Source organism: Perca flavescens, chromosome 19, assembly GCF_004354835.1.
Source record: "Perca flavescens isolate YP-PL-M2 chromosome 19, PFLA_1.0, whole genome shotgun sequence".
Classification (NCBI taxonomy): domain Eukaryota; kingdom Metazoa; phylum Chordata; class Actinopteri; order Perciformes; family Percidae; genus Perca; species Perca flavescens.
This window is the reverse complement of record NC_041349.1, coordinates 2934557-2960913: the sequence shown is the minus strand read 5'-3', so window position 1 is coordinate 2960913 and position 26357 is coordinate 2934557. Positions and strand designations below refer to the sequence as shown.

Genomic DNA, 26357 nt, shown 5'->3' with positions numbered 1-26357 from the left:
ATAAAGATGATCTGAGAGCTGATTCCTTCTGTGTTTAGTCCAAATGATCCACACAGAGAGTGAAGAGGTGACTCAAGTCAAAGGTCACAACTGCATGTTGGTTGCCTGTTCTCTCCTTCACTTGATCTGTTTCTGTATGACACTGCTTTAAAGTGTCCATATTATGAAAAAAAATCTATTTTTCTTGGATTTGGGGTGTTATTTTGTGTCTCTGGTGCTTCCACACGCATACAAACTTCCATGCTAAAATGCCAAAAAACATCTATGCTATTGTGAGTGAGATACGGTTTCTGAATGTGTCCTGCCTTCAGTCTCCTGGTGAGCTGTTCAAAATCTGCATGGCTTTCTACATCATTGGCCGAAACTAGGGGGCTAGCGCTAGCATGCTAGTTTTTGTTTCTATAGTTTTAACAGGCAGAAACACATTTTTGTGACAGAGAGAGGGAGAGACAGAGAGAGAAAAAAAGAGAGAGAGAGAGAGAGAGAGAGAGAGAGAGAGAGAGAGAGAGAGACAGCAGGTCAGACTTGGACTGCATTGGGTTTGGGATCCCTTGGAACACACACTGTGGGAGTGGTAGAACACACACCTTTTTAACCATTTAAAGTGGTTAACATGTATTAGCTTGACTCTATAATTAAAAAGAACATTTCAGATATCCATAACGTCATTCTTCCGATCCAGAATCATCAGATAGATATGTGCACGTCTAAAAAAAGAATTAAAAAAATATTAAGTACTATAAAATAACCAATCAAAGCTAGAGGTGCTTCCTGTGTATAGACTCAGGTCTGTTAGTCCTATAGCTGACACGCAGCATGAAGCCCAGCTGTCTAATACAGGTCCATTAAAGACTCTCAGCATCTGTCTAGACGTATCCAGCTGTGACTGGGACTGTCCAGCTGTGACTGGGACTGTCCAGGTGTGTCCTCACACAGTGAGCTGGGTGATACTGACATTAGTCTTCTATTACTGCTTGTCAGAAAGCCTCATGAGTGACACGTGACGAGGAAGGAGGTGGGCTGTACTCGGTGTGTCTGGTAGAAGTTAATGTGCTGATCTCAGATGACCAACATTTCAAATGGAGGAATCATCTCTACAGCTGCTGCTGGGTAAGTTCAAAGGAATGGGTGTCTCCAACAGGGACGTCAGTAGGATTGAAAGAAAGGGGGGCTTAGCCCCTAGGCTATGCTAAATCTTACTTACATAGTTACTCTAATGTTAGCTTTTAGATACATCAAAGCTGCATGGGGGGAACTTACTAAGGCTGTCTTCCTGCTGAGTTATTCTGAAGGCTAGGACTTAAATGCTATCTATCTGCTCCTGTAAATGTGTGATAAAATAATTCCTCTTTCTATTAGATAAGTTGTCAAAATAAGACTATTTAATTACACTAATTACTGTTATTGACAGTAGAGTGGTTGAATCAGTGTCATGTCAACATCCAAAATGTCACGTCCAGCTCAAATCGATAAATCAGACAAACAGAGGTCAGTTTACTACGACAAATAGCATTACAATAGAGAGAATTCAATAAAAAAAGCCTCTGTTGCATACTTTATCATATAAGCTGTTGATAAGGATCATATTTAAAGTAGCTACTGTAACCTATATATAACCTGATGGTGGAGGAATAAAAGTTTCAACGATTACTATATATATGTATGTATGTATGTATGTATGTATGTATGTATGTATGCATACATGTATGTATTGTGTAAGTTTACGGTATGCATGCATATTTGCTCACCAGAAACAGGATTTTAACCCCGACGTTATTCATTTTATAACATCGGCCCTGGAGGTAACGAGTCTCCCCTGGTTTTCTAACCGAAAGGTTAACACATTGAACATTAATAAATTAAACAGCTTATTAACGTTTGCTTGTTGCCCCGTGTGAGCTGATGCGTTCATCTGTTGACATTTCCGAATGCTTTCCTACAGTTGCTTAATAAAAGCTTTCCAAACAAATAAACGTACGTGTGTCATTAGTATGAGAAGAAAATTAGATTTTAACTGTGTCGGGCTCAGGTCGGGCTCGGACACAAATATCTTAATGGCTGTCGGGCTCGGTTACTGCTCTGTAACCGTACTGCTCTGCTCTGGCCGGGCTGGGACAGATCAGCACTCTAATACATACATACACGTGTATGCATACATGTATGTATTTCATGTATACATGCATACATGTATGTATGTATACATGAAATACATACATATATGTACTGTATGTATACATGCATACATGTATGTATGTATACATGAAATACATACATATATGTACTTTATGTATGCTGGTGTATAGCCTAGCCTACATTTAGGCACATGCATACATACATACATACATGTATGCATACATACAAACCCAACTGTGCCATTGTTGTCCCGCGTCCCGTTATTGTTTTCCTAAATCCAACCCAAGCTCGAAATGCTACATCCCGTTCTGGCGTAGACATACACACGGATAGCTCATGATGCGTACAGATAAAGCGCGCCACTTGGCTTTAGAAAGTGACGTATATGTTTACGCGAAGTCATGATGTCACATTGCATAACTATCTCATATCAATGCACTGTTTTTGGGTGCACTCCAGCCAGAGTTTTTCTGTTTTGATGTCTTCCTGCCTGTTAAACTAACCTGAGGTTCATTTCTCTTCAGTTCTGATCTCACTGCTGAGCTGCACAACCAACCAAGGTCAGTAACCTTCTTTGTCACATCTGAAAAGTTATTCACTCACTAATAGAAAAGTTTGTGTTTCAGACAGTTTGAGGAGTTAAACCGCAGTGCAGTGAACAGGGAAATGAGAAATATGAGGAATGTGTCAGAATGAAAATAACTGCATCCTTCTCTCCTTCCTCCCTCCAGCCTCTCTGACTGTGAGTCCCAGCAGCTCTCAGATGTTTAGAGGACAGTATGTCTCTCTGAGCTGTGAGGTGGACGACAGCTCTGCTGGATGGACTCTGAGGAGGAACACAACCAGAGAAACCAGGACTCAGTGTGGAGATGACTGGGGAAGATCTGCTGGTTCTTCCTGTTACATCATCAACGTGGCCAAATGGTACAGTGGAGTTTACTGGTGTGAGTCCAGAGAGGGAGCAACCAGTAACAGCATCAACATCACTGTCCCTGGTAAGATCAGACTGTGGAGTCAGTATTGATGAAGCTGTGTGTGAATGGATGACATGCTGTAGTTTGTCTCTGTGTTGAGGTGGACCAGTGATCCTGCAGAGTCCTGTCCTCCCTGTGATGGAGGGAGAAGACCTCACTCTGACCTGTAGAACAAAGAGGTCCTCCAACCTCCCAGCTGGTTTCTATAAAGATGGCTCCTTCATCAGGACTGAGCCTGCAGGTCACATGACCATCCACCATGTTTCCAGGTCTGATGAAGGCCTCTACAAGTGTTACATCAGCAGTGTTGGAGAGTCTCCACCCAGCTGGGTCTCTGTCACAGGTGAGGAGGTTAAAGGTCATCATTCATCTTAGGGTGCTTTCACACCTACAGCTCAGTAGACTCTGTGATTCAGGGGCCTCATTTTTTATTTGGTTTTACTTCCTTTCACACTACACTTTGTCACGTGCACCACACCTGGTCTTTGAGATGATGATGATGATGATGATGATGATGATGATGATGATGATGATGATGATAATGTGTGATCATTGTAGGTTATGGATCTGAAAGTTATTGTCACTTGAATCATTTAGGCCTATACGTCTGTAAATTGTGTGCAAGGTGGAAACTGCAGGCTAGTTAATGCTTTGGTTTTTGGGTCACTTCCTGTGTGTGTCTGATTGCGTTCTCACACAAGTGACCAAAATCTTGAACACTTGGAAAACAAACAGAGACCTCCGTATTCAAGCGACCAGAGTTCTGTTATTTGGTCTGCACCAGAGAATGAGCTTTCACACCGCCCCAAACCAACGGGCGTATCCAAGGAAACGCTCCAGGGTTTGTTTAACACGGACCAAACTGCTCAGGTGAGAAAGTTAGGGTTAGGGGTTAGGGTTTCTGACCAAAACGCTAAAGGGTTGGGTTAACATGGTGTGAAAGCAGCCTAACACACCGTCTGATATTTGATACTTCTACCTGTAACTACTAGACCAAGGGAATTCAATTACAAACATTAAAGTTAAAAGTCTAAAGCTTCACATAAAAAAGGAGAAACAGTGAAAGAGCTGAACGTGTTATCTACTTACTTTTATTTCTATACTTTTAATTCAATTTATTTTGTTCATTTTAGAGAAACCCAAGACTACAAGTCCTCTTCCAACCTCCACCACCTCTGGCTCCTCTCCTCCTCCCCTTGTGTTCTGGTCTGCTGTTCCAGTCGGTGTCCTGGTTCTCCTGGTTCTCCTGGTTCTCCTGGTTCTCCTGGTTCTCCTGGTGATACGATGCATCCGTAGGAAACCTAAAGGTTAGTCTCAATAAGACTCATATTGCGCTGCAGTTCAAATCAAAAGTCTCTTAGGATTCTCATGAATCACTTTCTGTTGTTGACAAACCATCCTCACCACGAGGGCCCTTTAGCATGCTCCGGAGCTTTTGATCCAATCACATAATCTTCCTCACGTTTCCATCTTTACGAATGTCTCTTGAATGAATAAACTGATTGAAATTAACGTTAACGTTGGTTTATTTCAGCTGCTCAAGCTGAAGCTGGAGATGATGACGTCACATATAGTGATGTCCCCATATCACGTAACCTGCAGCAGCCAATCAGACGGAGCAGAGGTAAAGATGTTTTTATTGATTTTCAGAAGAAAACCATGTGTGTTCTTGGTTTAATGTCTTGAGAGGACATTTTGGAAAAAGAGCATTTTATAAAGTAAGGGTATTGTAAAAAACTAATTGAATGTTTTTAGTCCACAACAGTCAAACTGTAAGGTCTATTTTAGTAGATGATAGGTGATGGGTCTGTTGAGCTTGTCATGAGAGTCTGGGTGTTTTCTACCCTGTGGTTAACACCTCTAACAGCTCTAACAGCTCTAACAGCTCTGTGGTCGTCCAGTTTCCTGTTTCTCATAGCAACAATTCACCTGAGTGGGGGTCGGTTCACGCTTCACTGCAGGACACAGGACTAAACTAAGATTATATATATAAATTATAAATTGGCAGATTTACATATCTCTGTATGTTATGATCACTTACATTATATCTGAAAGTAATGGAATATGTTCATGTAAACAGTAAAATGCCGTTGTTAAAGGAACACGCCGACTTATTGGGACTTTGTCTTATTCCCCGTATCCCCCAGAGTTAGAAAAGTCCATACATACCCTTCTCATCTCCGTATGTGTTGTAACTCTGTCTGACGCCCCCACCGCTAGCCTAGCTTAGCATAGATCCTGGAGGTAACTGGTTCCATCTAGCTTAGCTTAGCACAGATCCTGGAGGTAATCGGCTCCATCTAGCCTTCTGCTCCCAATAAGTGACAAAATAACGCCAACATGTTCCTATTTACATGTTTTGTGATTCCGCTCCTCACCACGGGGCTTCTCAGGTGCTGCGAGCAAATCACTCCGCCCAAGTAGCAGAAGTAGCAGTGCTTCGCCTTCTGAGAATGTAGTTCCCTGTCTGTATACAACTAGAAGATGGCTGTGTCTCATGTGACCTTGTTATTTGTACACACTGCGACTATACAAATCACAACATGAGAAGGGGGTGTATGGACTTATCTCTGGGGGATACGGGGAATAAGACAAAGTCCCAATAAGTCGGCGTGTTCCTTTAAGGAAACCTCAGGAGCAACACGACTCATATTCACATACGTGAAGAAGGTTCTGGAGACTTTGATGACTTACACAGAAGCATTTAATCAACTCTGGATCATCAGGAGAATCAGGAAAACAGTCCAGTTAAACCACGTTAAAGTGTAATGCCTCCCAACTCTGAGGGTCTGGGAGTCTCTAAGGTCTCGTTCTGACCTATAAAATCTGGTCTGAGTGATCTGATCACTAGTAGACAGCTCTAGGTGTGTGTGTTCCCACCTGGCAGCAGAATCTTTCTCCAAATGCTTCCTGATTGATCTCACTTCCTCGCTCTATATGCAAATAAACATGCACATCATTTCAGTTTAAGTACACATAGACATCAGAAAGGGCTTGAGCAGCTTCCTTTTATCTTCCTACAGAGAAAGTGCCTTTTTTAAATAAATGAATATAGGCATTTATATTCCTGTTTGCACACAGCTTTCCTCTCAAAATATATTTAGTGAATAAATAATTTAAATTTCAGGTCGGGAGATTCCCGAGTTCCAATGCCTTTCCCTCTCTCTCTCTCTCTCTCTCTCTTTCCCTCTCCTCCCTCTGTCTCTCTCTCCCTCTCCCCCTTTCTCTTTCCCTCTCCCTCTCTCCCTTTAACTCTCTCTCTTTCCCTCTGTCTCTCTCTCTCTAATAATAATTTTGATCAATACATTAATGTCTTCAGGTAATTCAGTATTCTGGCTGTGTAAAGCTGAAGGTTATCTTGCTTGTGAAATAAAAATGTTTATTAATGTCAGTTGTTAGTTTCTTACTCATCAACTAAATCATACATTAGAAACTTGCTGTGAATTGAAAACAGTGCTGCTTACAGTCTGTCTGTGTGCTAACAAATGTAGCCATGCTGGAGTCGTGTTACGTTACTGCTGATGAAGACCCGACATTTCCTGATTTTGCCATTTCATAATAAAAGCATTTCAATAAGAAAATAATGGGGAGGCTTTTATTGTGAAGAATTTATAGGAAATAAAACCATTTCACAGCTGCTGGTTTGAGTTTGCCAGCTTTCTCCGTAGCAAAAACAAGGCTGTGTAACTCTGGCAATAGAAGACTAATAAATAACTAAAGGAGATGACGTAAGAGCAGGAATATCTGGAGTAATATCCTTCATATTGGTGAATTCTGGGACATTTTACTAAAAATAAAGTTACTGTATACCAGTGGCAGCTTTTTCCAATGAACAGCGCTGCAGAGAGCTCCCAAGAGCAGCAGCACAGTAACACAAACACACACCAATAACAGTATGATGTTAACATCCTAAACACATGATTTAGTGGTTTCTGGCATGAGAAATACTTTTGGTAGTTCTGCTCACAGTTGAGTAGGCGGCCCTAATGTGGCCCAGAACACATTTTTCTTTCTCATTGTGTAAAATAGGGACACTTGGTCAGGTGCCTTTGGCGTTCTTATTGATGCTAAAAGTCTCCTTTGGCGTCATCGCTAAACATACTTTATCTAAACACGCTTGGTCAGGTCTATTGGCGTTTTGACGTAGTTAGGTTAAGGAAAAGATGGTGGGTGGGCTTATAAAAGGTATGTTTCTGTGACATGCAGGACAAGAACGGGACAGTTGGTTGGGTTTAGGTAAAGAAGAACGGGACAGTTGGGTTTAGGTAAAGAAGAACGGGACAGTTGGGTTTAGATAAAGAAGAACGGGACAGTTGGGTTTAGGTAAAGAAGAACGGACAGTTGGGTTTAGGTTTAGATAAAGAAGAACGGGACAGTGGGGTTTTGGGTTTAGATAAAGAAGAACGGGACAGTTGGGTTTAGATAAAGAAGAACGGGACAGTTGGGTTTAGGTAAAGAAGAACGGGACAGTTGGGTTTAGATAAAGAAGAACGGGACAGTTGGGTTTAGGTAAAGAAGAACGGGACAGTTGGGTTTAGATAAAGAAGAACGGGACAGTTGGGTTTAGGAAACCTGTCTCACATCCTATGTTGTTTGACCCATCCAACCTCCCTATGCAGAATTTTGGCCTCCCATACTACTCGCTACCGTAGTTGCTCTTAATACTACGACATCTTCAAGCCCCGTGTAGGTGCTTCTCTGCCCGGTGTGTTATACACACACATGATTTTTGCGTTGTATCTGACGCTGAGAGCCACTACCCAAACGTCCATATTTTACAAGTTCGGAGTGAGAACGGATTGGGCCCAGGACACATTTTCTGTTCTCACTGTTAATAAGAATGTGGACACATGTTGCCTAAACCACCTCCAAATGTTGTTTTTTTAAATCTGATATGCGAGTGTTTTCAGCTGTACTTAGAGCTGTCCTCTTGTGATCCGATCACTCAGGTCTGATCTCAAAGCCTGTTGGTAACGGGGTGCAAGAGGCATAAATCTCTCGCTCAAGCTGTCAAGTTTGTGTTAGGCAAAGATATTGATGACAAAGATGCTCAACTAAATCTAGTTCAGTCTCTCTGGGAAATTGAAAAACACATCTTTACATTATTTCAAGTTTTAATAACCAAGTGTTGTTTGTGCGACACCCTGACATGTTGACACCGTGAGTTGTTCCTCCTGTGGTCAACATGTCTCTAAAAAAGATCAGCTCTGTGAGCGTGAAGTCACATGAACTGGGTTTCCATTTAAGCCCTGCCATCAGCAACAGATGAAAAGAAAACTGTGAAATTTTAAGATGTACTTCCCCTTATGTAGACTTTGACACTTGTGTCTTAAAGCTACTAGGAAAATAGTATTATTGATTGTAGTAAAAGTTAAATAATCAATATAATTTCTTTTCCAGTGAGTGATTCTGCTGCAATCTACTCCGGAGTGAGAACAGAAGACGTCTGTTATGGACAAATAGTGATCAAAGACAAGAAATCAAACAGGAAGAGAGGTACGGCTGGTCTTCTTAACATGGCGAGCATTATAACGTGTGTTACTAAGTTACGCACATTGGTCTCTGAAGTAAAGGCTGGACTACAGTAGAGCTGTTTGGAGCAGTTGGTGAACAGTGTTTTCTGTTGGAGATGGTAAGTCCCTTTGGGGGGGACTTTGGACTTTTTCACTTTGTAATCCTATAACGTAATCCTAACACAATAAAGGAAAGGGAAAAAGCCAAAAGGCACAATATGAGCTCTAGTAAAGTATTACTGATTGTAGTAGGAGTTTAAATAATCACTATACTTTTTGCATAAGTAGTAAATATACTGTACAGTCCTGATATTAATAATGATATTTCTTTTCCAGAGAGTGATCCTGCTGCAATCTACTCCGGAGTGAGAACAACAGATGTTTGTTATGGACAAATAGTGATCAAAGACAAGAAATCAAACAGGAAGAGAGGTACCGCTGCTCTTCTATGTATATGTATATCACTAGAAACATAACACATGTGTGTATATGTTCATGCTGATGAAGGAACATGTCACCCAAAGCAACAGTGACTACGTTTACATGCACAGAGTATTCAGTTTTACAGAAAAGAATCAATATTCTGAATAAGCTGTTTACAAAGGAATGAAAATGAATATTCCACTAATATTCCTGTTTACATGCAGCTGTTAAAAAACAGGATATTTTAACAAAGTGTTCCAGTGGTGGAGGACTTGTTGGAGCGTGTGAACACAGCGTCCCTCTTTCATTCCTTTAACCAGCTTCTAGATAAGGTCGGCTGTTCACAGCAGGTCTAAAAACCTGCAGACATAAAGGACATAATAACTCTATAGAAGAATTCTACATTAACGATAATCTTACAACAGTATAAATATTATTATATCCAGAGAGAGATCCAGCTGCAGTCTCCTCAGCAGTGAGAGGAGCTGAAGAAGTCAGTTATGGACAAATAGTGATGAAATCAAACAGGACCAGAGGTACAGCTGCTCTTTATTTCTCAATGCTGATCTGAACCAGTTTCCCGTCTTTATGCTAAGCTAAGCTAACCACTTCCAGCTTCCGCTCACTCTCAGGAAGAAAGAGAATAATAGGATTTCCCAAACAAATTGAGAATATAATGAACTATTCCTATAAATAGATACAAATAAGAGCAAAAGGACTAAAACACTGACTAGGTTTACATGCACATAATATTCCGGTTTTTGGCTTTTATTCTGAAAAAGACAATATTCCGACTAAGCCTTTGAGATCAAACGGCACTAATGTGTTTTGAAATGTATGCATAATATTTCCTGGACTTGTTCATGGACTGGACTATGACATTTAACCTGTGATGGTCTGTGGGCTTAAACAAACTACCGCCCTTATCTAGACGTATGAAGGGAGCCAAACAAGTCACTGTTGAGACTGTCTGTCTGCTGATGGAGTTTGTCTCCAACAGTTTCTCATAATGTTTGAACTGTTTGTGTTCAGAGCCTCCAGCAGATCCAGAGGTCCTCTACTCCTCACTGAGGAAGACCTGAACACCATCACACCAGTCCAACCAGTGGAGTCCAGCCGGCCAATCACTGGTCCCCAGAGACCCTCACATCTACATCTGTACGTGTACAGCAGTCTGATCATCCAACCAACCGGCTTAGAAGTCCCAAGGTCGAGGTACAAACTGTGGGGGTGGGGGGGTCACTCTTTTGCTGTTGCCCCGAGACTTTGGAACAAGTCACCACCTGACATTCACACCATTACAGACATCGCTCTTTTGAAATCCAAAATTAAAACTTCTTTATTTAGAATGGCTTTTAATGCACAGTAGCGTTGCAGCATTATCTCTTTATTTCTCCTGTTTTTATGCAACAATTTCAGATTTTACTGTATTCTATGTTTTACTCTTTTTATTGTATGGTATGTTGTTTTATTCTTAGTCCTGCGAGCTCTTTGGATACCTGTTAGTTGCTGTGAAGCACTTTATGAATACATGTTGATTGATGTTAAGGTTAAATGAGTTTAATGCAGCTAAAAAAGCATGTTTGCATTCTTTAGATGTGTTTTGTTAAATGCTTCTTATTTAAGTCATAGATTTGTTGCTCTGTCAGTGTTCATTACGTTGCACAACAACCAACAAATATCTACTGAACAGAGTCTAATGATAATAACTATTTACTGATATTGATATCTTGTATTTATGAGCTTGTTTCTGTGCAGAATCAATAAACTCTGGTGTTTTCCTCGTGTGGATCTGTGGGTTTCACATCTCTGACAGATGGAACATTTGTTCTGGTTGTGGCTAACCGATCGACACTTCTCTTCAGCAGAGAACAGAGAACAGACACACCGCAGACTATAAACAGCTGCAGCATCAGCCAGCGGTTGGAAACTTTACACCAATCACAAACAGCTACAGAGCAGAGGGTCTCAGGTGTGATTCTGTAGTGGGTGAACATTCAGTCAATTTTCTTAAGTTTTAAAGTCCCAGAAACCATCAGGTTCTGTTTTTCAGCTCATGATTACAGTCTGATGATCTTTACTGAGCAGATATAAGGATGATGTTCTTCCACACCAGACATATTCACTGTTACACTCAGACTGCTTTTAATTTTTCAAAACATAGAAGCCATCAGACGACGTGACACAGCCAGGTCACCCATCCTTACTATTTTCCATCTTGCACATATCTGTATTAAAACACAATTTTTGCACCCCTAGGCAACAACTGCACATTACTGCACACATGTACACATTGACAGCAGACACGTTATATACGTAGTCTTATATATTTCAATAAGATGCTCATTGTAAAACTCTACTTAAAAAAAAATTATTGATACATTGATTCCGTTAATTCCTCTTGGGAATAAATAAGAAGTTCTATACAAATTTTCTTACACGTGTTTTATTTGTTGTTGTAGGCTATTCATTACAGGCTGGTCATATTAAGAATAAGGAACTCCTTATGCCAGGTCTTAGGTGTTGTGTCATCAGAATACGACCTTCATTCTAAACGGGAAGGTGACGTGATGTATTAAACATTTGAGTTTAGTATATTTGCAACTTATGTAGCGTTCTATTATTCCTTAACGAACCGACTCGGACCTCGGATATGACGTCACTTCCACACTTCCAGCGTTCTGGTATGTTTTGCGAGTTGGAGAAAAACATGGACGCCCCCCGGAAAGCTGTTGTTGGGGTAGCACTGGCCGAGTACCAGGCCAATCCTACAAGCTTCTAGCACTTACAGTACATTTTTTGATTATGATTGTGACTTTTACCCCGTCTTATCAAAACGCAGCCATTTGAACTTTTTAAATTTTCACTTTATTTCATGTTTTAGTTTATCTTCTGTTAGCAACGCTAGCCACGTTTAGCAACACCCGTTTAAAACAAGTCTTTATTCAATATTGCACTCACAACCAGACCGATTCCCATACCCACAGGCAGAGATACGGACGCAGTAAGGTACTGCAGTAATACGAGTGATTGAAATCGACATTTAAACAACCATAGTGGTCCAAAAACAATTCATACTTAAAGCGTGTTGCTAGGCAACGTCTCTCTTTCTAGTCGGAACTCCGACTCGGATGAATAATCCAACGCAGCATTAGTTCTGCTGTAGTACCTGATCGCTAAGAATGCTGGGATACCGGTTGTACATCAAACACGGTGAAAAGTAAAGCTGCCTTCTGCTACGTGCTAATCTGTCTCACGTCTTTATAGGAAGACATCACACAAAGATAATGAGTGTGATGGTTAAATCAAATAAATATACTGTAATTGAACTAGAAACATGATGGAAGGTGATCACTTACCTACAGAATAATGTGCCTAAAACTAAACTACTTTTACATGCTATTTGTTTTATTTATGTATGGTATTTTATTGTGTAACCTCTCAGTTGAAGGTTAATAGGAAGTTACAGTAAACATAGAGCTTTTATTGTGATGGGAAAAAGGAAGTGGATACAGTGTGGCATGGGTTTGGTTTGGTCTGTGTTGTGGTTGAATAAAGTGAGACGTTCAGTGCCGTCTGGGTTCCAGTATTGGAAGTCTCTATTTTACAGCCCAGAGTCTAGACAACATAAGAAACCCTCGGTTACATTTATATTGTATTCAGAGCACATTATTTTCTTTTTCCACTGTTGGAGTGTCACTTGTAACGTCAGGTTCCTCCCATTACACCAGGGCGCCATCTTGTGGCGGCTTGTGAAAAGGACAGGTTTGATATTGGCAGTGTCTCTGTGTCTCTGGTGTTTATTTCCCCAGCAATTAACACAAACTTGGAAGCCATGAGCGCATCCAACAAAACTGATCTTATCGACCCTACCATAGTGCCAGGTAAGTCTGAAATGTACTCAATTTTAAACACTTATACACAAAACAACAACCACATCAAACACATTTCGACTAATCTACTTTTATCTCAATTTACTTGCATTTGTTACCTAATACAATCACACATAGTTAGTTTAGCCTGTACAGACAATTAAAGTACTCCAACACCCCTCCGCCACATGAAACATGGTATCTCCCGGAACCTTTAAAATGGGGCTCGATACGCTGGGGACTCTTTTAGCCTGAGGACTCTGGAGAGAAGACACAACAGAGGTGAGTTACTTGAACACCAACTTTCTATTGTACAAACTGCAACAGTTAACTAGCGGTGGGCAGATCGAGGCTTCGTCAAACAATGAAACAGTTGAAGCAAATGTGCCATATTGCGTCGAGGCTTCGAAACAATCCGACACCCGTCTCAATGATGACACCTAGTGTGCAGGTGTTGATCTGAAACAACCAAGACAACGAGCCATTAAAAATAAAAAAAAAATAAAAAAAAGTATTACTGTATTTTTCTAATATGTGAAGCTTGTAAGGCCTGTAGGTTCCTCACTGTGCATAATGTTATTTTGGTCATGAAAAATGAATATTATTAAAAGAAATCAAGCCACAATGTCTCACTTTTTTATAGATTTTTATTCAAAAATATTAATTTCTCTGCTGTGGAAGGACTTAGCCTACTTCTTTTTTTACAGATAATTTCTCCAGCCTTTGAAAAAATCCGCTCACAAGGGACACTTGTTGCTGGCATGCAAAGATATCTTTTAGCAAGGACATACAAATGAGGAAAGATTACTGCTCTCTCTTTCCAGTAAGTTAGGGGATCATGAGTTCTGGGCAAAAACGCATAGTTGAGGTATTTCTTCACTTCCACTGTGGCATCAATTGTAGTATTGTGTATCATCTGGGTTTCACGGATACCATCATCAAAACGTTCCCATAAACTGTCCTGTGTTTCTACTGGTGTTGATGTTGATTATGATGGAGCTGATGTTGACATTTGTGGCTCTGAATGAAAATGAAAACTGAGCTTCTATCTATCTATCTATCTATCTATCTATCTATCTCTCTATCTTCTCTCTATCTCTATCTCTCTATCTCTCTATCTATCTCTCTATCTATTTCTCTATCTCTCTATCTATCTCTCTCTATCTATCTCTCTATCTATCCTCTGTCTGTCTCTAGCCTATCAGTCAAAGTGTAAATTTAAATGTAAGCCTAAATATAACTAAACAAACCGCACTATAAATGTCATTATATCACCAAAAATCCGCTATCTCAAAATCAAACTCCTGTCACAAAAACCCAAGAGGTCAAGATGTATTGACTTCACTTTTATACTGCTGTGCGATTGTGGGGTCTGTTCCCTGTCAATCAAACTCTGATTCGGCGGACCATGCCACCTGTTGAAACACTTGTGAAACACTCCGAAGCTTCATTTAGCCGTAGTCACGTGACATGGGTGTTTTGAATCACGCTTCGAATCAGTGTTTTGAAACCTCTGCGCTTCGGGATTTCAACAAAGCTTCGGAACGTCAGTTTCGCATCAGCCATCCCTACAGTTAACCTGCATTCAATTAATCAGGCAACTACTATACTGCACATGTTTAGGTAACCAAACTAGCAAACTGAGCACGTGTTTCTCTTGAGAGGGCTGGCCTCCAATCACCACCAGCTGCAACGTTCACAAAACATGACTGTTAATATTTTCCAATAAACATTTAAAACTTGTGCCTCCTTCTATTTACCTGTAACCTAATGAGCTAAAGTGTACTAATGCTAAAATATTAGTGATGAAGAGCGCCTTCATTACAAACTCTTTGTATGAATGCAGATATTAAAGGTAGTTTCAGAGGAAAGTCTAGTATTAGTTGTTAATGTTTAAACACTGCATGGATTACTGAACAGGTCTACTGGGGAAAGGCTCAGGTGCCCAAAATGTCAGGTTCCTCCTGGGCCTTCACCTGCAAAATGTCACTCAAAAGGCGCCGACCAACCAAGATATAAAACCGAAGTGCTAATAAACAGTATGTTCACACAGCTTTCACTACTGTTGATGCTCGGAGCAGCCATGTTGGATTGTGATGTTGGAGTTGATGAGGTTCTTCTCTTGGTGAGGATCAACAGCAGTTGCCAGTAAAAGCCTCCTCCTTCCTCTTTATATACGAATATGTCACATGTCAGCTACAACGAAACAGGCTGTTGGATATGAGAGAAGTGAAGTTATGATCACATTGGAACAAAGCACCGAGAGAAAAGATGCTCATTTTAATATATTTGATCTGAAGAGATTGAAAACTTGACATCTAAACCGACATGAACAACAACAACACGACTTACAGCAGAACCTGAACAACTATCTGCTACTAAAGTCCAGTTAACAGTAAAGTTTGCAACAAGAAGAAACCTTTATTTCTGAAGCGGCCCGTTTCAGCTCGACTAAAACAAGCTGATGGTGTCGCTGTGACTCAGCTGGTTACGTTTTCAGAGGCTGGTTTTGGAACGGTCAAATCAGCTGCAAACTATAGAAATGAAATGATCCATTTTATTATGTTTCAAACTGTCAGAAGTTGGCAGAATTTTAGACGGAGGCTCAACGAGGATACACCGTCTCATCTCATTGGTGTAAACTAACAGGTTTCAAAATGCTGCGTCATGAAGCATTACAAGAAGCTGCAAGTTAAAACTAGTTTGATCACAAATCTCTGGACTGATCTGGTGTTAGGTTAACATCCTCCATCTACAGGTTGAACTAGAACATGTGGAGATCCACAGGGAAGAGTTCTGAGGCTTCCACTGTTTCTGATTCATGAGGACTTGAAACATTTGAGCTTCTTTTCAGATCAGTTCAGAAGTGATGCTCCGTGGTGACAGCAGTGATGACATCATAGTCTTCATCCAATCCCTCCTCAGCCTGGCTGGGTGGGGTCATCACCACGGAGACAGGCAGTTCATTTCCTACAGTCAGAACAGGTTAGAAAGAAAATGTAGATAATTGATCAGATGTTAACTGATCAACACCAGAGTGGTGGTCTGAGATTGATTGATTAATCGATCGTAAGGTCAGTGAATGAGTCAGAGAGTTACCTGTGGCTCTGTGTCGATATAAAGACACCATGATGAAAGTGGAGATGCAGTACGGACAGAACACCACCAGGTGGATGACCAGTCTGATCACAAGGTGGAGGGAGTCTGAGGCTGGGGGTGGAGCTGAGGTTGTTTCAGGGGCCGGTGGCGAGCTCGTAGGAGGGCTTTTGGTCATAGGAGGGCTTTTGGTCATAGGAGGGCTTGTGGTCATAGGAGGGCTTGTGGTCTTTGGTTTCTCTGTAGAGAGAATCAGCTGTCAGGTGAATATCTGGATGAATGAACTCCTGAAATCAAAGGTAACCTCCTCACCTGTGACAGAGACCCAGCTGGGTGGAGACTCTCCAACACTGCTGATGTAACACTTGTAGAGGCCTTCATCAGACCTGGAAACATGGTGGATGGTCATGTGACCTGCAGGCTCAGTCCTGATGAAGGAGCCATCTTTATAGAAACCAGCTGGGAGGTTGGAGGACCTCTTTGTTTTACAGGTCAGAGTGAGGTCTTCTCCCTCCATCACAGGGAGGACAGGACTCTGCAGGATCACTGGTCCACCTCAACACAGAGACAAACTACAGCATGTCATCCATTCACACACAGCTTTATCAATACTGACTCCACAGTCTGATCTTACCAGTGACAGTGATGTTGATGATGTTACTGGTTGCTCCCTCTCTGGACTCACACCAGTAAACTCCACTGTCCAAAGGGTCCATGTAGCTGATTTTACAGGAAGAACCAGCAGGTCTTCCCCAGACATCTCCACACTGAGTCCTGGTTTCGCTGGTTGTGTTCCTCCTCAGAGTCCATCCAGCAGAGCTGTCGTCCTCCTCACAGCTCAGACAGACAGACTGTCCTTCAAACATCTGAGAGCTGCTGGGACTCACAGTCAGAGAGGCTGGAGGGAGGAGGGAGAAGAATGTGTTATGGTTCTTCACCAGTTTAAAGAGAAATGGGCTGCTGAGATTTAGAACAAACCAAAACTTAGAACTTCTAGTTTGATGAAAAATCCAAGGTGAACAGATATGTGTGTACTCAGTTCAGGTCTGGAATACTCCCTCTCCATGTTGAAACAGGACGTTGGTCGGGCACCAGTGAGGAAGACAGACTTATATGATGTTATTTATGTGATCTCAATGAAATCAAAAATGTAGTTCATTTTGCTTTGTATTGTCCATATTATCATGATTTAAGATTGTAATTATTTAACAAAGTTAAAGTAAAAGAGATGAGGCAGGATATACACTACTGGTCAAAACTTTTAGAACACCCCAATTTTTCCAGGTTTTTATTGACATTCATGCAGTTCAATGTCTTATTGTACTCTGAAATTAAAGAATAGAACAAATGAACAATTTAAGTTAAAAAATAAATCATGGAATCAATTCATAAACCAAAATGTATTCTAATTATTTGACTCATCAAAGTAGCCCCCTTTGGCAGATCTAACAGCTGAACACACTCGTGGCATTCTTTCTACAATGGAAATCAAATATTCTTCAGAAAGTTCTTCCCAACTCTTGCAGAAGTTCCCATAAACGTGTGGCACTCGTAGGTTGCTTTGCTTTCACTTTTCATCCCAAACCAGCTCAGTGGGGTTTAAGTCTGGTGACTGTGCTGGCCACTCCATGTTTTTAAGTTTACCATCTTGTTCTTTTTTGCTAAGGTAGTTCTGGCATAGCTTGGACTTATGTTTTGGGTCATTATCTTGCTGTAGGATGAACCCATGACCAACTAGGCCCATACCAGAGGGTCCTGCATGGCGCTGCAAAATGCTGTGGTAGCCATTTTGGTTCAGGGTGCCTTTCACTCTGTACAAATCACTGACCCTGGATCCAGCAAAACAGCCCCAGACCATCACGCTTCCTCCTCCATGTTTGACAGTTGATGTCACACACTGAGGAACCATCCTTTCTCCTACTCAACGGTGTACAAAAATCCTGCTTGATGAACCGAAGATTTGAAATTTTGATTTATCAGTCCATAACACCTTCTTCCAGTCTCCAGTAGTCCATTGTCAGTGTTTATTGGCCCAGGCAAGCCTCTTTTTCTTATTCTGACGTCTTAGCAATGGCTTTCTTGCTGCAACTGGACCTATCAAACCTGCAGCTCCAAGTCTTCTCTTTCCAGTTGAAACTGAGACTTCTTATTACGACCACTATTAAGCTGTGCTTGAAGCTGTTGTCCTGTGAGCCGCCTATCAGACAAGCTGTTGACTCTCAGACTCTTCTGATTCTGTCGTGGCTTTGGGTCTGCCAGACCTCTTCCTGTCAGAGTTTCCTCCAGTTTCTAAGTGCCTTTTGATGGTGAAGAACACTGTACTCACTGACACCTTGACTTTCTTCGCAATTTCTCTGTAGGAAAGACCAACATTCTTAAGTGTTATGATGGTCTGTCTCTCTTCTATTGTTAATTGTCTTTTTACCGTCATTTTTATAGCAACACACTACTTTCTGCAGTACAATATTGTTCAAATAATGCTCACGAGGGTATGGTACCACAGTGTGTTCCAACAATACTTTTATAAAAACAGAGGGGGTTGTAAGTAATTAAAACAAGTTGGAACACCTGTGGGAATTGGTAGCACCAACTTTCAAAGCTTGATCAACCTCCATTGCTGCAGAACAGCTTTACGTTGTTAACCCATTTCTTGTTCTCTGAAAAAGGCCTTTTTGTAAAATACTGAAATGTACATTATTTTTCAGTTTTGGGTAACCTTACTTTTCTTTCTTAACCTCAGACAGTTCACCACTTACCTTTGTACCATTGCAAGCTATTCATTGGACTTCAACTGCTAAAATTTCAAGAAAAAAACAAACTTGGGGTGTTCTAAAACTTTTGGCTGGTAGTGTTCATCTGTAAAAACTTTTTAGAACAAGCGTGGGCTAAAAGCAATGTATGAAATGTCTAGTTGACAATGTATGGGGTTACACTATTGTGTTGTGGCTGCTGTAATAGGTTTTCTTCATTCTTTATTTAGTGCAGAGTAGAGTATGTTGTGTGGCCTTTGGACCGGAAGCTGTGAATGAAATGACTTTTATATGGGGGTCATGACAAACTGACTGGGCCGCTGATACTTCACATGAATTATCTGGGAAACTCAAGGAATCAGCTCATTTCTTTACTCATGCAATAACTGATCTAAGCTGGGAAACCTTCCTTCATGTTTGCTCCCAGGACGCTCCGATATCTTAACCTCATTGTTTGTGATGTTTTTCATCTTTACCTTTCTCGTATTCTACTTTTTCTCAGAATAAGTATCTCTACATTGAAGCCACTCAGTTTCAAAGGGATGTGGTAAACCATATCTGGTATTCTGGGGGAGTTTCTGTATGTGAAGGAGTGGGTACGAGCCAGCGGATGTAGATGAGATGTATTGTTTGTGTGCAGGTTTGATGAAAACCAAACTTTTAAAACACACTTTGACAACTTGTTCTACGCATGCTTTGATAAATGAGGCATCTGGCTTCTAAATGATAAACTACTGAAAAATCTCAACTTGAACACTCACAATTGCCCTCTACACATTCTAAAAGTACTCTAAACAAGAAAACAGTGTACTGACCTTGGTTTGTTGGACATCTCAGCAGTGAGGTCAGAACTGAAGAGATAAGACACTTTGGTTAGTTGGAGTTTGGTTCAAATTTTAAATAATAAATGAAAAGAACACACTTTAAAACAGGCTTTAAATCATTTACACAATCTTTCAAAATGACATTATCATAATTGTAAACTGTAAAAACCAGACTATAGATATATCAGTTTTCCTTTCATCTTGTATTTTTTTGTAGGTATAGACTGATTATTGAGACGTTTTTCTGGCAGTTTGCAGATGATCTGTATCAGCGTTTTATTTGCCTGATAACCGATAAAGTTAATGAATTAAAAAAGTGTTCTACTTTTACTCCTCTACAGCTCTGTGTCTGTCCCTCTGCTTCAGATTCTCTCACCACTGAGTCTGACTTAACCCTCTGAGGACAAAAGACATACCGGCACATCAAAGTGATGTGTGACAATCCAATCCTATCCATTTTATTTATATAGCACATTTAAAAAACAAAGGTTTACAAAGTGCTGAACAACATAGAAACACATAAAGCACATAAAACATAAGACCACACAGTTCTCATACTGGGTTAAAAGCCAGGATATATATATATATATTTTATCTATACTTCCTACTCCACTACATTTCTACAACATTGCGTTACATTTTTTGATCAGTTTCCCCCCCTGCCAAAACGTCTTCCTGACCATCACACGTTTGTCTCACCAGTGAAGTTTGGTTGCCATAGATACAGTATATATAGGGCACCGCTGATCCTTCATCGGCTTCCAAGCCGGCTCCGGTGCTCCAGAGCCCGGGAGCAGCACCTCTGACCCTCGGTAATACAGCCTCCGGTAAAAGTGAAAATGATAATGTTTGTTTTTTATTATTCCTGTTTTTAAATCATAGTTGCAATCTATTTCTCTCCACAGCATCGTTCACTTCTCCGCCAGGTTGTGTAAATATTTGGCTGGACCTCTTCAAATCGCCTCCCCATGTCCGCTGCTTCACACACTTTATTTGCTTACTTGCATGGTTAAAGAAAATAAAACCATCTTAAAATGCATCCATGAATAAAACCAACCGCATTCTGATTCTAACACACTACTACTTTTACTAAAGTAAATATGTCTCTGGTTATTTGTACTTTTACTTATTTATTTATTTGTACTGAGATTCAGTACGTCCTCCACCACTGGAATGCACAAGTCATCTACAACTCTGACAATCATCTCTTGAAGGCAGTCTCCCGCTTCCCAGGAGGTGCACAGGAAGTGACATGTCCTTATATGGGAATTTGCGGGGAGTTTTCTTATGCTAATTAGGAACCACTGTCACACGCTTTCAAATACGAAGACGTGGGATTCATCAATCCTAAGAACACAGGTGCGAACAATTCTGTTGTTTAAGGACACATCGTGAATCCGACGTAGACTTTTCTTTTTCGAACATATTTAAGAGAAAACTTAGGATGATATTGGTGAATGAGGCCCAATATTACAAAATTTAATTTAGTCCTAACACAAGATGGAGTCTGAGGTTGTTTCAGGGGCCAATAGCGAACTTGGAGGTGGGCCTGTGGTCTTTGGTTTCTCTGTAGAGAGAATCAGCTGTCAGGTGAATATCTGGATGAATGAACTCCTGAAATCAAAGGTAACCTCCTCACCTGTGACAGAGACCCAGCTGGGTGGAGACTCTCCAACACTGCTGATGAGACACTTGTAGAGGCCTTCATCAGACCTGGAAACATGGTGGATGGTCATGTGACCTGCAGGCTCAGTCCTGATGAAGGAGCCATCTTTATAGAAACCAGCTGGGAGGTTGGAGGACATCTTTGTTCTACAGGTCAGAGTGAGGTCTTCTCCCTCCATCACAGGGAGGACAGGACTCTGCAGGATCACTGGTCCACCTCAACACAGAGACAAACTACAGCATGTCATCCATTCACACACAGCTTCATCAATACTGACTCCACAGTCTGATCTTACCAGGGACAGTGATGGTGATGCTGTTACTGGTTGCTCCCTCTCTGGACTCACACCAGTAAACTCCACTGTGTCGTGTAAGCATAAAGCTGATTTTACAGGAAGAACCAGCAGGTCTTCCCCAGCCATCTCCACACTGAGTCCCGGTTTTATCACTTGTGTTCCTCCTCAGAGTCCATCCAGCAGAGCTGTCGTCCTCCTCACAGCTCAGAGAGACAGACTCACCTCTAAACATCTGAGAGCTGCTGGGACTCACAGTCAGAGAGGCTGGAGGGAGGAGGGTTTGGTGGTTAAAAAACTAATTAATGATCTTTTACATTTTCAATTCCCACTTGCAGTAATTTATGCTTGCTCCCAGGACACTCCAGTATCTTTACCTTATTGTATATAATGTTTTCATCTTTCTCGTTTTCTACCTTAATATAAAACAAGTATCTATACACTTAAGCTACTCAGAGTTTCAGCCAGTTTGGATGTGGTTAACCATCTTTGTATTCTGGGAGAGTTTCTGTGCACAGTGCACCATCTTTTTTGTTAAAGACACCCCAGATCAGATCAGTTGTGTCTTTTTGTTAGTCTTGCTAGGCAACAACAGAAGCACCAGTTTTTTCAACTCATGCTGCTCCTGAATAAGGCAAGGGCAAACTGCCCCACGCCACTTAAACACGCCCGAGGTGTAACTGTTCTATCTAAAAAAAAACTTTACTGACCTTGTTTGTTGTGCAGCTCAGCAGTGACATCAGAACTAAAGAGAAATAAACCTTGGGTTAGTTTGACTTGGTGATACAAGACATTCAAAGTTTAAATAATTAATGAAAAGAGCACTAAAAACTGGCAGCAAAAGCATTTACACAACCTTTCAAAATTACTTGCATAATTTCTTCTCATAAACTCGTTAGGTTTACGTTCAGGAGCATTATTAAGACAATTGCTGTAAAAAACATTTTTTATTTTGTATTTCTTTCAGCAGTTTTTAAAAACTCACACAGTTTACTTACAGAGCAGCCACAGTAGAGATGTTTCCTCCATCCTGACACTTTGACACCTGACTTATTGAAATGTGTTATAAAGTAACACCCGACCCCCCCCCTTTCCTCTGTGACTGTGGCCCAGCGTTGTGGTTTCCTCTTCACACAGTTTGAGAAATTTGTTTTTGTTTTCGTTGCAATAAAGCAGATGAAATAATTTTTAAATTAAGTTTTAAAACAAGGCACTAAAGCACAACATGAAGTGAAGATAGACGAAAGACTAAATGTTGAGAGGAAAAATAAGCAACGACCCACACCTGAATGTAAAAGAACATGAATACGATTCAACGTGTGTGTGTGTGTGTGTGTGTGTGTGTGTGTGTGTGTGTGTGTGTGTGTGTGTGTGTGTGTGTGTGTGTGTGGTCATTGTTTTAATTCCTGAGGTGAAAGTTACCTTTTCACAAACAAGATACACAATGTTGATTTGAATTAGTCATAGATTCATTAGGAAATGACTTGATGATGATGTTCAAGCTGTATCTTCCTGTAGATGGCCGTGGTTTCATTGAGAGGAAGTGAACGGGGGGGGGGGGTTTGTACCTACATCTCTGACAGCTCGCCTTTGTTTAACCATGGAAATGTGGTCAAAAAGAGACTCAAAGAAAGACACTGTGTAGCTGCACGCTATCAAACTACACATCAAGAATCAATCAGGTCTGCATTAAGCAGTTAGTGTTCACCTGAGTGTGTGTGGGTTTACGTGGAGCTCTTCCCCTAAAAAGCACCAATAAGCTCGGCAGCTAACAAACAACACAACTATTCCACCGCCAGCCACAGATCACAGTCAAACAACGAGACTTTTGGTTCGTTTTGGTTCCTCCCAGTCAGGGTTTTTCAGATTAAAGTTTAAAATGATAGAACGCCGCCACCTGGAGGTCAGGAGGGGAAACAACAGATACACATTCAGTTCATTAATCAGTTAGTGGTGGAGTAGGACTGAGTACATTTACTCAAGTACTGGACTTTACTTGAGTATTTTCCCCAATACATCTCAGAGGGAAATACTGGTCTTTGTACTCCACTACATTTATTTGACAGCTTTAGTTCTGCTGATTCAGGAACATTCACAGTATTGTTCACATTCTTTATTCTTCTAATTTCTTTGGACGCCTCTAACTTCTGCATACTTTCAGCTACAAAAACATTCAAATATCAAAATATTCAGCTCTTTAAGCACATGATGGGTCAACTGTTTTCTGCTATTTATAATTTTTAAAATAATACGTTTTTTTTAACATTTTTATTTAACATTAGGGACTGTTCGTTATTTAATTAAGGGCCCCCCCCCAGGAGGAGTTTTGGGATCTTTAGTCAAAACAGACTTGACCCTCCCTTTGCCAGTAATACATTTTCTATGACCCTCCAAAAGGACTGGGAAAATACACATGATCCTCCCCACCATTCTATTGATGTCTTCTGTACTGGTTTGCGCTTGGCAAACATGTGCAGCCCATTGTTTTTATACAGCCATGACATATATGAATTAACCTCTGCTTTCTCATCTTACACATCGCACTCCTCTGTTATGGTGTGGTGGCCATTTCAGTAGATTTACTCACTAACATTGTTGTGGAAACACAATAAGCATGGAAACTACACTTCCTGCATTACTGCATTACTTCAAATACCAAGTTACTCCTCTAGTAAACTATTCACACGAAATAAAAGATTAAAAACATTGAGACCATTCAACAAAGCACACTGGGTAATTTCAAATCACCGGGACCGAAAGGATATTTGAAGAGTATGCTACGTATTGGTGCCAGAAATCACATTCGATCGAGAATCTTTGCTAGTGCCCTCTAGAGGCATAGGCGGATGGCGGATGTGTTCTGCTTCATTTTATTAACATGCATTACTTGTCACTATTGCTGTCACGAGTTTGATTTAAATCCTACTACTGCAGACAGTTGTTGAGATGGTAATGGTAAAAAGTGGGACGATACGGAGGAAATGGGCTTTTCCTCCGTTGCTGTCCCTGTGAAATGTGCCCCCGCCCGTGCAACGTGAAGAGGCGGGGGGGAGGCAGGGGGATCCTCCCACACCGTCCGGCGGACTCTAAGGGCCGGGACACATCAGGCCGATTATCGGCCGTGGGACAGTCTGGCGAGGTCAGTGACTCAAATCGGTTCGATGTGTCCCGTGTCGTCGTCCGTCTGGGGGGCTGTCGGCGTTCATTTTGGTCGACCTGACATGTTTGGTCGGCGGCAGGGCCGTCGGGACTCACCCGGAAATGACGAGCGGAATGAGGTGACTAGAGTCTCTCAAAATCTGATGAAAATCTTTTAAACTGACCTTTGTTGAGCTGAAATGAAGACAGATTCAACAACTGCACGGTCTATTTCTCGCTTCAAATGTTTTCAGAAACACGTTTCAGTGAACTATTTTAGTACAATATGTGACCTGTTCGTCCAATCAGCTGCCGGTTTTCATTTCTTGGCCAACATTACAGATTAGCGCCGCCTGCTGTTATGGAGGCGTATTACGTCTCGTCTCCTCTCGTCTTTGTGATGTGTCCCGAGGCAGTTTTTTGGACCTCGGGAACGCGACTGATCATATTGACGGGGTTTTCTGTCAACGGTCGGCCGTCAGCTATATGTGTCTACAACATTAAAAGGAGACTTTTTGCATGAATAACGACGACAATGGCACTTGATCAAATGTCCTTTTTTAACAAATGGGAGTGAGAATGTGTTGGAATGCCACAAAGCTTCTTAATCATTTTATTTTGGGGCTGTCACTTGTCATCTTCGAGCTTGGGAGTGAGAATAAAAAAAAACATGAATAAACACAGGCTACATTGTTTTACAGATATGCTTACAGTGTGTATTGAAGTCACTTCTTTTTCTGGTTTTTGTCCAGTCATACTTGTTCTGTATGAACATTAATTGTAGAAAGATATTTAGAATTAGACATAGCTTATGGAGATCTGTGCATATGGTTGTAAAACATATCCTCGCATTATGAATAAGCTTTGAAATTAAGCCTAGTCCTTATAAATTTCCCAGGAACAAGAATTATTTTTTATTTATTTATATAGTGCTTTACAGGCTACTCAAAGACACTTTACACTAAAACCAGCACATTTAGCGCATAAAAACAGATACAGCAATAAAACCAACACATAAAACAAGCATATTAAAGCAATTAAAACGTGGAGTGACTAAGTAGGCCTAGATTTTTTTTAAATCCATACGTATTCAGTCGGTCCGCTATTGTCTGTCGGGCTTTTTTTCCGTTTGATAACAGCCGTATTTCCCTTTTTGCATATTATATGTTTCACCTCCTCGTAAATTTCCATTAGAAGCTGCTGCTCAACGGGTGAAACATATGCTGCACACGTCTTTTCCATTTCTGCATCAGTAAATCTATGATCGATACCGTGGTCTATTTAAGAAATCCGTGAACGTGCACTTATCCCAGCTACCCAGCAAACATTGGTCCGACGGCAACGTTGTGTCCCTGGCCAAAAATAGTCGCGGTAGGACGGCATAAATCGGTAAAAAGATGTTACACAGAACATTTCCTAAAAATGCATTCAGATACATTTGTACATGTCAAGAGTTCTGTGGGGTTGCATGTATAATTGTTATTTTGACTTTTAGCTACGTGTACCTCAACATATACCATGTTGTGAATCAGTTGTAAGTGGATGTCCACTAAGTGACGTCCTTTAAACGTGCATTTATAGTCCATCATGCCCCTCTATGAAATCAGTTGTGATAAAGCTGAGCTAAACCCTTGCATGGTTAATACTGCAATAATTAATTTAATTCGCCAAGTTTT

At 40.9% G+C, this 26357-nt stretch overlaps 2 protein-coding genes and 2 long non-coding RNA genes across 4 annotated transcripts in view; 2 read left to right on the top strand and 2 right to left on the bottom strand.

Moving 5' to 3' along the window:
- LOC114574043 (zinc finger protein 665-like) overlaps nt 1–26357 on the bottom strand; it is an 88766-nt gene that overhangs the window by 54335 nt on the left and 8074 nt on the right. The gene's annotated exons all lie outside the window — the stretch shown is intronic.
- LOC114545300 (uncharacterized) lies at nt 927–3003 on the top strand. Its single transcript, XR_003690867.1, has 3 exons — nt 927–1110; nt 2658–2693; nt 2865–3003. It is a non-coding gene; the product is annotated as an uncharacterized LOC114545300 (long non-coding RNA).
- Nucleotides 4286–10522, top strand: LOC114545306 (uncharacterized). Its single transcript, XR_003690874.1, has 5 exons — nt 4286–4414; nt 4642–4731; nt 8508–8603; nt 8957–9052; nt 10076–10522. It is a non-coding gene; the product is annotated as an uncharacterized LOC114545306 (long non-coding RNA).
- Nucleotides 14813–21260, bottom strand: LOC114545271 (Fc receptor-like protein 5). The gene is made up of 5 exons (XM_028563565.1): nt 21225–21260; nt 19577–19612; nt 16646–16909; nt 16015–16566; nt 14813–15885 (listed from the first exon to the last, which is right to left on the bottom strand). Exons 3-4 carry the CDS (start codon nt 16875–16877, stop codon nt 16271–16273), a joined length of 528 nt encoding a protein of 175 aa, XP_028419366.1. The 5' UTR covers nt 16878–16909; nt 19577–19612; nt 21225–21260; the 3' UTR covers nt 14813–15885; nt 16015–16270.

What these genes read in the sequence shown, in the direction of transcription:
- LOC114545271 (XM_028563565.1), bottom strand. Translation starts at nt 16,877, where the DNA reads ATGTTTGAAGGACAGTCTGTCTGTCTGAGCTGTGAGGAGGACGACAGC. An exon ending in CATCAACATCACTGTCACTG is followed by an intron (nt 16,567 to 16,645) that starts GTAAGATCAGAC and finishes CTCTGTGTTGAG; the next exon opens with GTGGACCAGTGATCCTGCAG.